This window comes from Bos indicus x Bos taurus, chromosome 7, assembly GCF_003369695.1.
Source record: "Bos indicus x Bos taurus breed Angus x Brahman F1 hybrid chromosome 7, Bos_hybrid_MaternalHap_v2.0, whole genome shotgun sequence".
In the NCBI taxonomy this organism is placed as follows: Eukaryota; Metazoa; Chordata; class Mammalia; order Artiodactyla; family Bovidae; genus Bos; species Bos indicus x Bos taurus.
This window is the reverse complement of record NC_040082.1, coordinates 88,221,720-88,237,247: the sequence shown is the minus strand read 5'-3', so window position 1 is coordinate 88,237,247 and position 15,528 is coordinate 88,221,720. Positions and strand designations below refer to the sequence as shown.

General features: G+C 51.3%; 1 protein-coding gene across 1 annotated transcript; it reads right to left on the bottom strand.

Annotated features, from left to right (window-relative positions):
• Positions 1-12,929: 12,929 nt before the first annotated feature.
• LOC113896625 (interleukin-3) lies at positions 12,930-15,121 on the bottom strand. Its single transcript, XM_027548847.1, has 5 exons — positions 14,951-15,121; positions 14,813-14,848; positions 13,721-13,813; positions 13,563-13,598; positions 12,930-13,443 (listed from the first exon to the last, which is right to left on the bottom strand). Exons 1-5 carry the CDS (start codon positions 15,104-15,106, stop codon positions 13,330-13,332), a joined length of 435 nt encoding a protein of 144 aa, XP_027404648.1. The 5' UTR covers positions 15,107-15,121; the 3' UTR covers positions 12,930-13,329.
• Positions 15,122-15,528: the final 407 nt, after the last annotated feature.

The following is a 15,528-nucleotide window of genomic DNA, read 5'->3' as shown; positions in this document are numbered from 1 at the left end:
AGGACTTTAGCCTTTCTCTCTGAGCACTGGGCTCACTGGCAAAAGAGCTCTTATATACACAGTTAGAGGAAATGATTAATGGTGACCACAGAACGCCAGGGAGGCGGGGGAACTACCTGAACTGTGGAATCTCCTGGCCCTTATCAGCTACCATGGAACGGTGAGCCTTTCCCCCAGGTGGTCAGGCTTGGGGGTTTTCACTAATGAGCCCTTCCAAGAATTGGCAGCCCACCTGCCTGCTTTCTTGAGCATTCTCCAGCCCTCCCCAGCAGTCTGACCTGCCAAGGCTTCCCCCTCCCTCTGAGGGGCCTCTGGGTACAGCTTGGACTTCCTGGCCTGAAGTGGCCAGGGCGGGGCCTGGAAGACACTGGATTGGGCTTCTACCCCCGCCCCCACCCTTGGCTCCCCATCCTGCCTGTGTCCCAAGAAGCCTTTGGGCTGGCTGAGCTACAGTGGGGCCCATTCTGACCCCAGTCTCCCCTTCTCCTCCTAGAGCTCACAGTTCTGGCCACAGTGGGAGATTGGAGTGTGAGAAAGACTCTCACAGGCCTGCCTCACTGCCCGCCTAGGCAGATTCCAGACCAATGACATGGTCCTGTGACAGCTCACCTCAGCTCCTACCAAGGATCTAGAGCGGTCAGCAAGCTGTGCCCATCCAGGGCCCTCTGCCTCACAGCTCCTGTGAGCTGAGGGAATAACAACCGTATGCATGTCCAACCAGAAAGATTCCAGATCTGAAAGCAACAGTCCTGGTGTACACAGTCATATTCAGCTCCCAAGCTGCATAGGTGGGTTGGGGCTCTCAGCTGGGATGGGTCAGGGTTCTGAGTTCAAAGCCTGCCTCCAACACCACCTTGCCGAGTGACTCTTCTGAGTTGTATGAACCTTGCTTCCCTCTGCAGGGCATGCTGTCCCCTTTGAGGTGGGCACTGTGCTCCTATCTACAGCCTCTTGCAGGCACCAGCAGGGTCGTGGCTGCATCCACAGGAGGTACAGGGGACAACGGCTTCTTAACCAAGGTTCTTCCAGGCTCAACTTCCTACGTGGCCCCAGTGCCAGCCCACCTCCGGCTCAGCAGCCTCCCTGTGGAACAGGAACTGCTTCTGGAAAGGTCACAAGCTCTTGAGGGGCTAACAAGTGTTTGATTTTCACAATGGACTTTGGAGAGGATGGAATGAATTGGTGTTTACTTCCCCACGCTGTAAGTTTCATGATTGAAGGGGTATGGGTCCACACACTTCCGTATCTGAGTGTCCATGTGCCTGTGTGGTTGCTGTCTATACTTACAGATGTGTCAGGAGGGGAGGGTATTTTATGTGAGGTGCATCTGTGTGAGCCCCCATGCCTCTGCAGGTGCCTCTCTGATAGGGGAGGAACTCCCCACACTGGGTAATGATGTCTCAGGGCCCCAGATGCTGGTTTAACCTTGATTGATGGTGTCAGACATAAGCAAGGACATGCTGCTGAGCCCCAGTGGACAGCCCTGGGGAGCAGGTAGAACTCACTGAACACTGTGGCCCGAACCTGCAGCCCTAGCAAGTTTCATGGCATAGTAGGAGACTTGCTGTCCTTGTACAGGGAAGCCAGGCCTTGGCCATCCAGACCCCTGCCTCCCGCGAGGTCCCTGCCAGGATCTGGGGCACACCGTGAGGCCAACCTTACTCGTTTGCACCTGCTGGAACATTTCTAGGTGGCCAAACGGGATAAGAGTGTGGCATGTTCAAACCCTGGCCCTTCCTCTACCTTTTCCACGAAACCTCTGCTCAGGCCCTAACAGGGAACGCTCAAGGGGGAAGAGGGGAAGGTGCCACAGCGAGTGAGAGTCTGTGTCAGGCAGCGCCCTGGAGGCTGTGTGGTGGGAAGCAGGGGCCACAGGCTGTCGCTAAGCTTGTGGCCAGGGAGGCAAAGGGCTGAGTGGCCTCTCTGAGATGGAAGGTCACTTTCCTCCTCGAAATGAGTTGTCACAGCTCAGACAATTAGTCAACAAACTCTTCCAGTCTGCACCAAGCCCTGTGCTGAGGAGGAGGAAGTTGAGACCCTCCCACTGGTCCTTTCATCTAACCCTGACGCCTTTCAGTCCTGTAGGGGAGCAAGCAGTGGACCCTCCCATTGTACCATCCGGGCTGGGATGGAGGAAATTCAGAGCTAAGGAATCTCAAGGAACCACTTATTCCAGCTCAGTGGTCACAGGGCACCAGAGACTTTTCCTGGGAGACGCTCCCAGTGCGTGCTGAAAGGGCAGGTAGAGTCAGGTGGCAAGTCAGGTTGCCGGAGGGAGGAAGAGGATAGTTTAGGGGGAGAGTGTCTTGGGCGCAAACAGGTTTAGGAATAGGCATGGTGAAAAGGGGCTTCCCTGGTGGCTCAGAAGTAAAGAATCCGCCTGCCAATGCAGGAGGCACAGGTTCGATCCCTGGGTTGGGAAGATCCCTTGGAGGAGGAAATGGCAACACACTCCAGTTTTCTTGGCTAGGGAGTCCCATGGGAACAGTCTCTGGGGTTTCAAAGAGGTGACACGAGTTAGTGACCAAACAACAGCAATAACATGGTGAAGAGGAGGCGGCTTATACAGTGTGCTGAGGAGTGTAAGCAAGGAGGGTTAGAGCTACTGCCCACGTGCCCAAGGTGAGGACCCAGGGGATGGAAAAGCAGGTCTGTAGGATCTGAGGGCCCTGTTATCTGAGAAGAAGGGCTGAAGGCCAGGGCAGTAGTGTTTAGGGGCCAGAGGCATGATAGCTGGGCAAGAGACTGGCCAGTGGTCCTGGGAGAGAAGGAAAGGAGGAGCAGGAGCCACAGGAGAGGTCCACACCAGCAGGGTGGCCTGTGGGCATTGAAGTCGGCACACAGAGGACAGAAGTCCAGGGGTTTGACAATGAGGTTCATGGGCAGCCACGCGTCTTCCTTCTGGAAAGATGACATCAGGGCTGAGGCTGTGACACGGGCAGGCATTCCTAGATTGCACTGCGTGGAAAGTGGCCGTGATAACATCGAGCGGGTACACTGACTCAGGGCCCCCAGTGGGACTGTGGGAGGGTGGGGGTGAGGACCAAGATGGGCAGTGTGACTCCTCTTTGGCCCCTTTCCTACCCGGTCAGGAGAAAAACCTCTGGAAGGGGTTTCCTATGAGTGTCCCTCCCACAGACTCTGAAGGAAGTTAGGGGCTTGTGGTTTCTTTGGCATCTTTTTCACAGAGGAAGTTATCACAAGGGAAGGAAATGGGCCTCAGGGTGCCTTGTATCCTATGGGACCTTTGCATGAGCATCTCAGCTGATCTTGCCCTCCCTGGGCCTGCCACCCCTTGATGGGGTGGTGGCCCTTTTCCTCCCTGGGGACCTGAGAACCAGGAGAGCTGTGGCCCACCCAGTTCATACAATCACTGATGGCAGAGATGGGATTTGAGCCCATAGCCTCTGATATCTCTCAGGGATCAGCAAGCCAGGAAATGCTAGTCACCTGGCTAGACCAGCAGAGGGATGTCCCCCTCAGGGCATTTATAAAGAGAGACTCCTCCAGGTGTTGGCAGGGAAGCTAGGGTGGCCTGTCACCATCCTTAGGAAGCCCTGGGGGCCAAAGGCAGAATTTCCCCAGCAGAGCCTGACATCCAGGTATCTCTGTCTCAGGATTAACTCCACCGTTGATCCCTGGGTAGCCCAAGAAAGTCCCTCCTCCCTGAGCCTCAGCTCCCTCATCTGTACAATGGATTTAATTATTGCTACCTCACATGGGAAATTGTTGCTTGTCCCAGGAAACTTCATGGGAGAATCCTCCCAGGTGGGAGGCATCGCTTTGGGAGTTTTCTAAAGTCTAAACAGGGCAGGGGACTCAGGCTTACTGGAATTTGCAGGGATAGCTACTCCTTGCCCAGCTGCAGCCCAGATAGCATCTTTCTCGACAGATGTGGCAAGGTGGCGAGCCCAATCACCACCCAGACTCTGGGCTCATGGGGGAACCCTCAGGAGAACCCAGTGTGAGGACAGCACTGTGAGTGGCTTGCCCTTCCTGAAAGAGATGTCGCTGTGAAAGCCCAGGCTGTCCTGGAGAGCTGTTGTGGTCCTGCTCTCTGGGTATCCCAAGACCCCTGGCACTGGCGAGTTTTGATTGGTCTAGGGGAATCTGAGGGTGGTTAACCCCCAACTATGTGTGTGTGAACTCTGCATCCATATAGCCCACCTTTCAGAGAGGTGGGTGTGTGGTTGAGCTCACAGCCCTCTGCTCTCAGAGCTTACTTCTGATGCTCATGTTGGGTAGGGGGCAGGGAGGGCAAGGACCAGACTCATAGGTATCAATCAAGACATGAACAGAAAGTGAACAGCCCAGAGGGGTCAGTCATGAAATGAGAGTGAAGCAAGCTAAGAGAAAGCCTTGAGGGGACTCACTGGATGTGTGGGTTGGGGTTAGGAGATGAGTGAGGAACCTCTAACACTCAGCATTCTAGTTCAGGCAGCTGGGTGGACAGTAGGGCCATTTGCTGCGATGGGGGAGACCCAAAGTGTCAGAGAGGTTTGGGGAGTCAGTCCAGACTGGACTGGATGTGGCAAGTTTGAGAGGCCAGGGGAACTTCAGAAGACTCACTTGTGGCCACATGGGCCCAAAGGTCAGAGAGAAGTCAAGGCATAAGACACGTGGAAGTCACTGGTGAAGAGGAAGTTCCTGAGCGCTGTACAGAGTCAGCCAGGCCTTGGGCAGACCCAGGGATGCCAACTTTCAGGCAGGGCCAAGGACGATAGGGGTCTAGTGGCCAGGATTCGGCACTTGCACTGCCGCAGGCCGGGCTCAATTCCGGGTCGGGGACGATGTGTTTTCTGGGGCTTCCCAGGTGGTAGTGGTAAAGAACCCGCCTGCCAACACAGGAGACATAAGAGACGTGGGTTCAGTTCCTCGGTCAGGAAGATCCCGTGGAGGAGGAAATGGCAACCCACTCTAGTATTCTTGCCTGAAGAATCCCATGGACAGAGGAGCCTGGTGGGCTACAGTCCGTGGGGTCCCGTAGAGTCAGACATGACTGAAGCAACTTAGCACCCAAGGATGATGAGATGTCCTTTTCACTTCACTCTTTGGTCCGTGGGGCTTCTTTGCTATTTCCCAGCATGGAACAACTATACACTGAGGTAATGACCTACCAAGGGTAGGTGCACCAGGCCTTCCCTCCCCCAACCTATGCCCCTCACCCTCCCAGAGGACCCCCTCCAGGGCTGGAAATGCATCTCCCACCTGTGAATCTCTGTCCCTTAAGCTCTTCCCCAGCTAGGAGTGTCATCAGATACCTAGAAGGGGCCTCTGCCTTTACCTGCCTCCTTGGTGTGTGGGGGCGGGGGGGCGGGGTGGGGAGACATTGGAGGCTTCATTAAAAATTAAAAGGAGAAATCTTTACCAGAAGCCTTTACAACTTCCCAAAGTCCTAAGGTACCCCCTCACTTCTCTCTGTTTGGGTCTGGAGTTCAGGCAAAGGCACTGGGCGGGAGGCTGGGCACCCTAGCCTGGCTCTCTCACCAGCCCTCCTGGAGCTGATTGGCCAAAGTTGCAGATGCAAGCTTTCTCTGCTGGGCAAGATGGGTGGTTCTGGAACGAGCTTCCTTCGGGTCTTTTCTGAAGTGTTAGAGCTCCCTCTGACTCACCCTGAGGTCCTATTTGGGCAGGTGTGTCTCTTGCTTCCAGTTCTGTTCTTCAGGTCCCAGAGGGCTCTGGCCTTGAGCCGCGAGCTCCCTGCTATGTACCTCTGCCTCTGGGCAGAACCCCCTACCTCCTCTCAGCACCTTCCCCAGAGGCCACCTAGCCCCTCCCAGCAGGAGTAGTGACAAAGGGGTCAGTGAACTGTGGGGCAGGGGAGGGAGAAGGCCCACACAGTGTCTCTAGGATGACCAGAGGGGTCATCCTAGAGGATCTCTCCTCCCATCCCTAGGGCCATCGACTCATAAACACACACTCCCTGAAACACACCTTCATTTCCCACTCCCTTGGGCCACATCCTAACAAGGGTTGTGCCAAGTCCTCTGTGTAAGTTTGTGGGGGCACAGCAACCGCCTTTGTGTTGAATGAAGGGTTGGAGGCCAACGGACCTGCCTTCAAGCTTGGCCACTTTTCACTGCATGACCTCAGACTGTGATTTCCACCTCTGGACCCCAGTTGGCTTATCTCCACAAGGAGGTGAAGGTCCGCTTTGCAGGTAACAACTCCCTAACAAAGAAGTTCGGGGCTGCATGGGGGGATGTTTTCTGTTTTGACTGACTGGGTGCCTCCCCCTTCCAGCTTCTATCACCCTTTGGAAAGAGAGGATGAGAGGGGAGTGATCGCTGGAGTTTGGGCCAGTCTCTGGAAGCTTCTGGTGGGTGTGGTAGGGGGTTTTCCTGTTCAGACCTTTCCTCAGCACCCCAGCACCACCCCCACAAGCAACCCCCAGGAGCAAACCCTGCCAGGCAGCCTGGGGATTTAAGGTCAGCTGACTAGGAAATGACTCAGTCACATGGATTTTCCTGGAGAGAGTCAACTGACAGCACGGGTTCAGGGCACTGTCCTCCCTAGTCCTGCCCCCTGTCCGGCGTGGGAGGAGGTGGTCCCAGACTGCCAGGAGCCTAAGGCTTTGCCTTGTAGGAAAAAGCAGCCACTGAGTCTAGCCCTCAGCCTGAGGAAAACAGTCACATTTGTTGGATGCTCACTGGCATAGGGTGAGCTTGTCCGAAATGTTTTCCCCGCTCTCATTCAAGGCTCAGACCCCCCTCTGAGGGGTCCATTGTTTTTATTACCACACTCAAGGGACCCTGGTCCTTCTCGCCACAGGGGACAGGACATAAGCAGTGGGAGGAGAGGGAACACCCCGCCACCATCACCCTGGACGTGGACCCTCACTCGCAGCGCCCTGCTCCCAGGCGCTCTTACAACCCCATGCTTCATCCTGGCCACAGGCACAGGCCCAGCCGTGCTCCTTTCCCAACACAGCTCCTTTCAGAGCTGCACGTCTTCATCGTCACAGTCTGCTGTCCCCGGCTGCCCTACTTCATCTCTGGCACGGCCCACGTGGTGCCCTCCAGGGCAGGCTGAATGGAGACACTCGCCTGTTGTTGGCTGAAGGAAGTCCCAGGGGCAGCCAGTTCAAGGGCACCTGTCTGAGGAGGTGGCGAGAAGACCTCAGACTGGGATTCCGTGGACCCTGGGAAGCAGGAAGGCCTGTGGAAGGCCACAGCCTGAGCTGAGGCTGGAGGTGGAAGCTGAGTCTGGGATCTCTGAGGAGCTGGTGGGAGGGAGGATGCCTTGACTACCAGCCAAGGCAGGGTATGGCTGTGAGCCAGTGGTCTCTCTCAGAAGCTCCATGAGGCGTGGGGATGGGAGCAAGCATGGATCTAAGCCCACTGTGTGCAGATGTGGAGAGTGGGGGTGTGCTGGGTAGGAGAAGGGACAAATATTCATGTAGAGGAACCATGTGGTGGTTCTGTGAATGCAGGATGGAACTGAAGCACTGTAGCTGTGCTGGGCACCCCTAAAGCTGGAGCCAGTAGGCAATAGGTACCTCTAGAGGCCTGGCTTCAGTCAAGGGAGAGATTCCAGGTGGTCTCTGGACCAGACTTAAAGGGGTCCTGTGCCTCAGTGGGCATGAGCCTGACCCAAGGTTTTCAAGGAGAAAAACTGAGGCGCAGCCCATGGTGAGAACTCAACCCACCTCTCTGGCCCACACAACCTCTGCCTCTCCCTCCCTCCCACCATGGCTCCAGAGATCCCCCTCTTTCCTCCAGGATCTCTCCTTCTGCCTTGGCTCTTCCTGTTGGCCCTAAACACAGTGAAGTGGCCCCATCCTCTCCCTCCATCTCCGTACAACCCCCTCTCCTCAGTCATCGTTGTCTAGTCTTGCTGTCTCCACAGTGGCTGGGCTGGGCTGAGCAAAGAGAGGGAGGAATTGAGGAGGGACCAGGCTGAGACCCAGAGGTGCCTAGGGCCCAGGGTCATCAGACTCTGAAAACAAAGGCAGTAACCAAATGAGTTCTGAGGGACCTGTCTCCACCTGGCCATTGGGCAACCACACTGTGATCCTATAAGCTACCTAGCCTCCTGTGACCCCCAGCTCACCCTATACTCTCAGACTCCACACCCTTGCACCCTGGCACCATCTGCCTGACATCCCTCTCTGCGTCTCTGGCTGCCTGATGAGCTCCTACTCCTTTCTCAAGCTCCCTCCACATTACCTCCTGAGAGAAGCACCTCTGCCGAGATCCGCACCCATCTGTCCATTGCTCTGTATGTAATAACCCGCCCCACACCATCCTGGGCCAACTGGGCGTAGCCAAGAGGCCCCCAGGCCCGACTTAGTGTCTCCCCAACCCTCTGCTCCAGCCTGGATAAGCTGTGGAGGGTCTTCGGGGTGCTTGCTGAACTAAGTGAAATGCCAGGGTGGGAGGGGCAGAGCCTGTTTCTGGAACAAGAAGATTCGCACCATGGAGGGAGGTGGGTGATGCCTCTCTGAGTTCTCTCCTCAGGAACTTGCCTTCCTGGCAATTTCTTTTTGCTCTATTTTTCTGTATTTCCAAGTTTATTTAAACAAACAAACAAAACCCAAAGTATTTATTTTCTCTCATATTACCCTTGCAATAAAAAATACTATTTTTGAAAATTGAAGAATAGTTAATTTACAGTGTTTCAGGTATACAGCAAAATGATTTAGTTATATACTAAATATATATATATGTACATTATATATACTATAGTTATATACTATATACATAGTGTATATATATATATATATACATAGTTAAGATTCTTTTCCATAATATTTTTTAATTAAAATAAGAAATAAAATTCCTGTTATCTACTTTCCTGCTGAAAAGGATTTGGATCCTTTTCACCTAGGATTTGGAAGGGTGGGAACTTTGGCCTTCACTTGGCCTCTGTGCAATTTATGATGGGGCTTTGACGCCCCCTAGTGGCAACTAGACTTATAGAGCTGGCACTAAGGACAGTCTGCTGCTGCTACTGCCGCTAAGTCGCTTCAGTCGTGTCCGACTCTGTGCGACCCCATAGACGGCAGCCCACCAGGCTCCCCCGTCCCTGGGATTCTCTGGCTAAGACCTGTGGGAGACTGACCCAGGACCTACCATTTGGTCATCAACCATCTCCCTGCAGGCAGATGGACATGACATGAAGATACCCCAACTCAGCTGGGAACTGACCCCCTGTTAGTTCTGGGCCACAGACCAGGACTGTGCTTGGGCCTGGTTGTTCTAGACCCAGGCAGGGTCTGCGATTTTGGGGTCAAGGATGAAACTGAGTGTGCTGGGCTCATGTTTATCCCAGTTCAGCCTGGAGCAGCCTGGACTATTCTACAAGAAGGGCAATGAAGAACCTCCCAGAATCCAAAAAGGCCCACCCCCTTCTCAAGTTTCACAGGCCCAATGGACATGCGTTTGAGCAAACTCTGGGAAATAGTAAAGGACAGGGAATCCCGGCATGCTGCAGTCCATAGTGTTGCAAAGAGTTGGACATGACTTAGTGACTGAACAACAACTTCTCAAGCATGTCACCTCCACCCAGGACCTGCCTATGCTGACCTCACACTCCACATCCTCTGATCTCTCTGCATGGAGTCTGTGTTGTCTGACCACTTCCTGCAGTGACTGGTTACTGACACAGGGCTTGAACTTGAGGAGGGGAGGGAGAGACTGAGGGAGAAGTGAACTCTCCCTTCTGTAGTGCTCGCAGCTCATTTCAGTCTCTGGGCAACAGCTGATGTCCTTTCTGTCCAGAGCTGTTTTCTCCCTGGTTGCTCTGTGGCTGGCAGTTTCTTGTCACTCATATGTTACCTTCCAAGGCCATTCAATCTAAAGCAAGCTCCCTGAACACCTTCCCTCCCTCTCAGTTCAGTTCAGTTCAGTCACTCAGTCGTGTCCGACTCTTTGCGACCCCATGAATTGCAGCACGCCAGGCCTCCCTGTCCATTACCAACTCCTGGAGTTCACTGAGACCCACGTCCATCGAGTCAGTGATGCCGTCCAGCCATCTCATCCTCTGCCGTCCCCTTCTCCTCCTACCCCCAATCCCTCCCAGCATCAGAGTCTTTTCCAATGAGTCAACTCTTCGCATGAGGTGGCCAAAGTACTGGAGTTTCAGCTTCAGCATCATTTCTTCCAAAGAAATCCCAGGGCTGATCTCCTTCAGAATGGACTGGTTGGATCTCCTTGCAGTCCAAGGGACTCTCAAGAGCCTTCTCCAACACTACAGCTCAAAAGCATAAATTCTTCAGAGCTCAGCTTTCTTCACAGTCCAACTCTCACATCCATACATGACTACTGGAAAAACCTAGCCTTGACTAGATGGACTTTTGTTGGCAAATAAGTCACTGCCATATCCCCTGCGTCCAGTAGAGGGCCAGACTCCTAGGTATTCAGCGCCCAAAGCCTTTATGGGACTTGTGAGGAGTCAGAGAGGATGACATTGCTCCTTAGCATAGCGACAGGAGAAAGTTTGCTCTGCCCCGCCTCCCCTGAACCCTCAGACTGGAGAAAGTACACTGGGCAGGATGCAGGGGAACCAGAGAGGGAGGCACTCAGAGCTAAAGGGTCAGTGGGACCCCAAGGGTCAGGTGGCAGACTGAAGCCACGTTCAGTGATGCCCCAGCCTCTGTCATTCAGATCAGTCTGTGCCACCCCAGGGCTACAGTGGCAGTCCTCCCAGTGGGTCCCTGCCTACCCATCTCTTTCAGGGCTCTGTCCTTGAGTAGTGTGAATAACCCAGAGGTATGCAACATTTGAGCTAGTCTTTTGTTCTTCCATATATTCATTTTTTCTTTTTCAATAAGATTCCAAATCCCCTAAACACTGACACTTTATAGTAAGTTTTTTTTAAAGAATTATTGCACACATTTTCACATCCTTCATAAAATACAGGAGACTGTTTCTGAGTTTTAAAAAAATGTATTTATTTATTTTTAATTGATGGTTGCTTTACAATATTGGTTTGATTTCTATCATACATCAACATGAATTAATCATAGGTGTACATATGTCCCCTTCACTCTTGAATGCCCCTCCCACCTCCCACCCATTCCTACCCATCTAGATTATTACAGAACCCCAGATTGAGTTCCCTGAGTCATACAGCAAATTCCCATTGGCTATCTATTTACATATGTTAGTGTATACGCTTCCATGCTGCTCTCTTCATTCATTTCACCCTCTCCCTCTTCTCCCCTACCCTTGTCATAAGTCTGTTCTCTATCTCTGTGTCTCCATTGCTGCTCTGTGAACAGGTTTATTAGTGCCATCCTTCTAGATTCCCTATATATGCTTTAGTATATGATATTTGTTTTTCTTTTTCTGACTTCCTGCACTCTGCATAACAGGCTGTAGGTTCATCCACTTTATTAGAACGGACTGAAATGCATCCCTTTTTATGGCTGAGTAATATTGCATTGCATCTATGTACCATAGCTTCTTTATCCATTCATCTGTTGATGGATGTCTAGGTTGCTTCCATGTCCGCTATCTTAAATAGCCAAAATAATCTTGAGAAAGAAAAATGGAGCTGGAAGAATCAACTTACCTGATTTCAAACTATACTACAAAGCTACAGTCATCAAGGTAGTATGGTACTGGCTCAATGACTTGTCCTTATTATGGTATTCCTGGTCTACTTTAGTAAGATTTCAGTCTGCTGTATTAGTGATTCAAAAGCTAGATTACATCTTCTCTTTTACTACCTTCACTCATCCTTTTGAAGGATCCTAATGCTTTTGAAGCATTAGATAGTATCATCAAGGTAGTATGGTACTGGCTCAATGACTTGTTTTTATTATGTTATTCCTGGTCTACTTTAATAAGAAAGTTTTCAGTCTGCTCTATTAGTAATTCAAAAGCTAGATTGCATCTTCTCTTTTATTACCTTCACTCATCCTTTTGAAGCATCCTAATGCTTCACTAGGCATTAGAAAATATGCTGGAAAAGGGCTTTTTAAATACTCAGAGTGTTACTTGTTACTTCAAGTAAACAGCTTTTTTAAATGAACTTGGGCATGTTGAATCAGGATCAGGGCATGCGAGGCTGCAGTAACAGTGTGGGTAAAGGTTTAGAGGTGTGAAAAAAGGTGTGTGGTTCACCTAGGAAGCCACAGCACTTCTGTTACCTGGAGCATTGATAAGATAGGTAGCTGTGAGAGGAGGAAAATAGAAGCACTAGGTGGAATCAGGCCTTTTATGCTACCCTAAGACTCTGTATTGGAGAAGGCAATGGCACTCCACTCCAGTACTCTTGCCTGGAAAATCCCATGGACGGGGGAGCTTGGTAGGCTGCAGTCCATGGGGTCGCTAGGAGTTGGACATGACTGAACGACTTCACTTTCACTTTCCACTTTCATGCATTGGAGAAGGAAATGGCAACCCACTCCAGTGTTCTTGCCTGGAGAATCCCAAGGATGAGGGAGCCTGGTGGGCTGCTGTCTGTGGGGTCGGTTGCACAGAATCGGACACAACTGAAGTGACTTGGCAGCAGCAGGAGCAGGACTCTGTATGGGTCTTTCCTGGTGACTCAGTGGTCAAGAATCCACCTGTCAATGCAGGAGATGCAGGTTTGATCCCTGGGTCAGTAGGAGACCCTGGAGAAAGAAATGGCAATCCACTCTAGTATTTTTGCCTGGGAAATCCCATGGACAGAGGAGCCTAGTGGGCTATGGTCCATGGGATCACAAAAGAGCTGGACACGGCTTAGTGACTAAACAACACAGACCTTGTCTGTATCTGGACAAGGTCCAGAAGACCCTCCAGGACTGGAAAATTAAGTATAAACCAAGCTGATCACATTTGCCTTTTCTAAAATTCAATCTGGCTCCCCAGTGGACTACAGATTGCCGGGGTGTGGGTACAAGGGCCCATCCAGTGCAGGGAGGCATGTTAAATCATCAAGTGAGAGAGTTACTAAGACCTGAGTCAAACTGAGGCACTAGCAACAAAGCATTTGTTCAGAGAGTGTAGTTTATTTTCACAGATGTGTACCCCAGTTTCAAACCTGAGGTACAAATGAACATATTCCCAAGTCCCCATCTTAAGTTTTGTCCAGAAGGAGCAGAACATGACTCCTCTGCTAAAATAAATACCCTTCACATTTGCACAAGGTAATAAATAAATACATACATAAATAAATAAGTCTCAATAGATTAAAAATGAGAACATAATCCCAAAAGGACAAATTAGGGTCACACATATCAGGAATTAAATAATCAACGATTCATCTGACTCCACAGGAGAAAATTAATTCTTCCAGGCCTGGACCATGTGAGAAACATCGAAGAAGTTTAGGACAGTCTGTTGCCACTGATATTCTGAGGCTTCAGAGAGGGAACTGGGCTTCAGACTTCAGATGTTAGGAAAACCATATGTTCTTGGACTTCAGATAGTTTCTAATGATAACCAAATATTCTTCCAATTTCATCCGGAAATCGCCCAAGTTCTTGTTCTCAATAAAAATTGGATCTTCCTGTGTAGAAACAAAGAAGGAGGCATCATCAGATGGAGCCAGGTTGGAAGGTGGATGACAGGCTGGAGTCAAGTTGCGGCTCAGGGCATCACCTCAGGGGCATTTTGGGGGCAGCTTACCGTGGGTGTGGCTGTGGGCAGCACTGGCTGGAATTCCTGTGGGGAGAGACCAAAGCAAACAGTCAGACACTCTCCTCGATGACAAGCAAGACATGCTACCCTCCTGCCAGAGGAAGGGCAGGGTCAAGGATCCCCAAGCCCTTGACAGCTTCACCTACCTTAAGATTTTTCATGATTTTTGAATCGCTTCCAAAAGTATCTGTGGCAAATGTCATGAATACTTTCAGGTTTGCCTGCAGAAGGCTCTCTTTCTAAGGGGACAAAGAATACACGTAAGGGGGGAAAGTTGGAGAGTGTCCTTATGGCTGGGCTGACGTGACCCTCACAGTTTTTCAAGTTTGCTTTTGGGGACATCCCTGGACAGCCCCTTCCTAGTCCCCTTCTTGCCTCAGATGTGTCCCTGAACTGCTCCAAAGGTCACCAGCCAAGAGGTGAATGCACACCCCCAGACAAGCTTTACATTACCCACATCCCAAGCCTGTGGCTCTTGTGAGCTGCATGAAGGTCCTGGGTGAATCTTTTTGCACTTGGGGGAAAAAAAATATTTCCCCAAACAGACTCTAAAAAGGCAAAAGGCTGGCTAAGGGAAATATTTGCAGCTAAAAGGCCGTGACTGAATTAATGGCTCCTTGAAATCAGGAAGACAATCACAGAGATTGTCCCCAGTGTGGAAAGGGGTGCAGCGTGTGAACTATTAGTGCCTAAGAGAGGGGAAATGCAAATGGCCAATGGACTCAGGAGAGATTCTACCTCTCGTTTGACCCAAGAATTGCCATGCGAGCAAAGGTGAAATAACCACTTTAGGAAAAATAGCTGAAAGTGATGATGACTAGTGCTGGTTGGCATTGGAAAACGTGACTCAATTATTTAAGGAAAAAGAAGGTGGCAGGTGTGATCCTGTGGGAAATTTTAGTCTGCCAGCCCAGAAACTGAAAACTGAGCTTAAGGCCCCTGGTATTGTTCATCTAGAGCTGCCTTTTCATTTTGTAATTAACAAAATCATTTTCATTATTACAGCCATAACCGGGGAAATGTCCCGAGCACTCGATAAGCACCAGACGCTGGTCTTGGAACTTGACGCAGTGTGCATTTAATTTTCACAACACCACCACCGAGATAGGTGCTGTTAACCCGATTTACAGATGAAAACACAGAGGCTAGCCAAGGTGGCATGACGTGCCTGAGGTCACCAGGCAGGAAGTAGATGGGAACCCACCCAAGTTCACCCATGTGTGGGGCTGAACTCTTACCGTCAGGAAATTCTTCTCATCTGAGTTCAAGGAGCCCTGGTGAGGCAGAGAGAGAGAGAGAGAGCCCCTGAGTCCTATTGGCCCAAGGCACCTGCCAGCCCTTCCCTGCCCCTTGCCAACCTTATCCCAGCTACTCACTTCTGGACTCGGAGTTATTTTCTTTAGGTCATCCATAATTTCCTTCATCAACATAGAATATGGAGTCCTCGATGTCACGACAGGCAACCCCTTTGCCTGAGGAGCATGGAGTGCAAGCAGGAGCAGAAGCAGGTGCAAGATGGAGAGACTGCTCATGTTTGGGCTGGCAGGATGATTCTGTCTCGTCCAGGTCCTTGTGGCGTTCTGAAGTGTCTGAGACAGCCTCCGACTTTTATTTAGTGCCCGTGCCCCGGGAAGCGAGGGGAGGGCGGGCTTCGGAAGAATCTTTATCTGACATGGAACCTCCATAGCAAACCACAGACTTATTCATCACTTTCTAGTACTTGAGATCAGTGAAACTTGGAGAAAAAATTACTCAAAGCGTATCTCCTTATCTTGCCAGGGAGGCTAAGAGACAGGCGGGTCACTGGGCAGAGTGGGGATAGGTAAGAGATCCTCTCTGACAGGTGAGGGTCCGCTGACTCTGAGCTACTGCCCAGTGGGATGTGGTCCTGCCATGCCCTGGACAGCGCTGACCTTCTGCTGCCCACCCCACCTGGCACTGCCTGGTTCTGAAT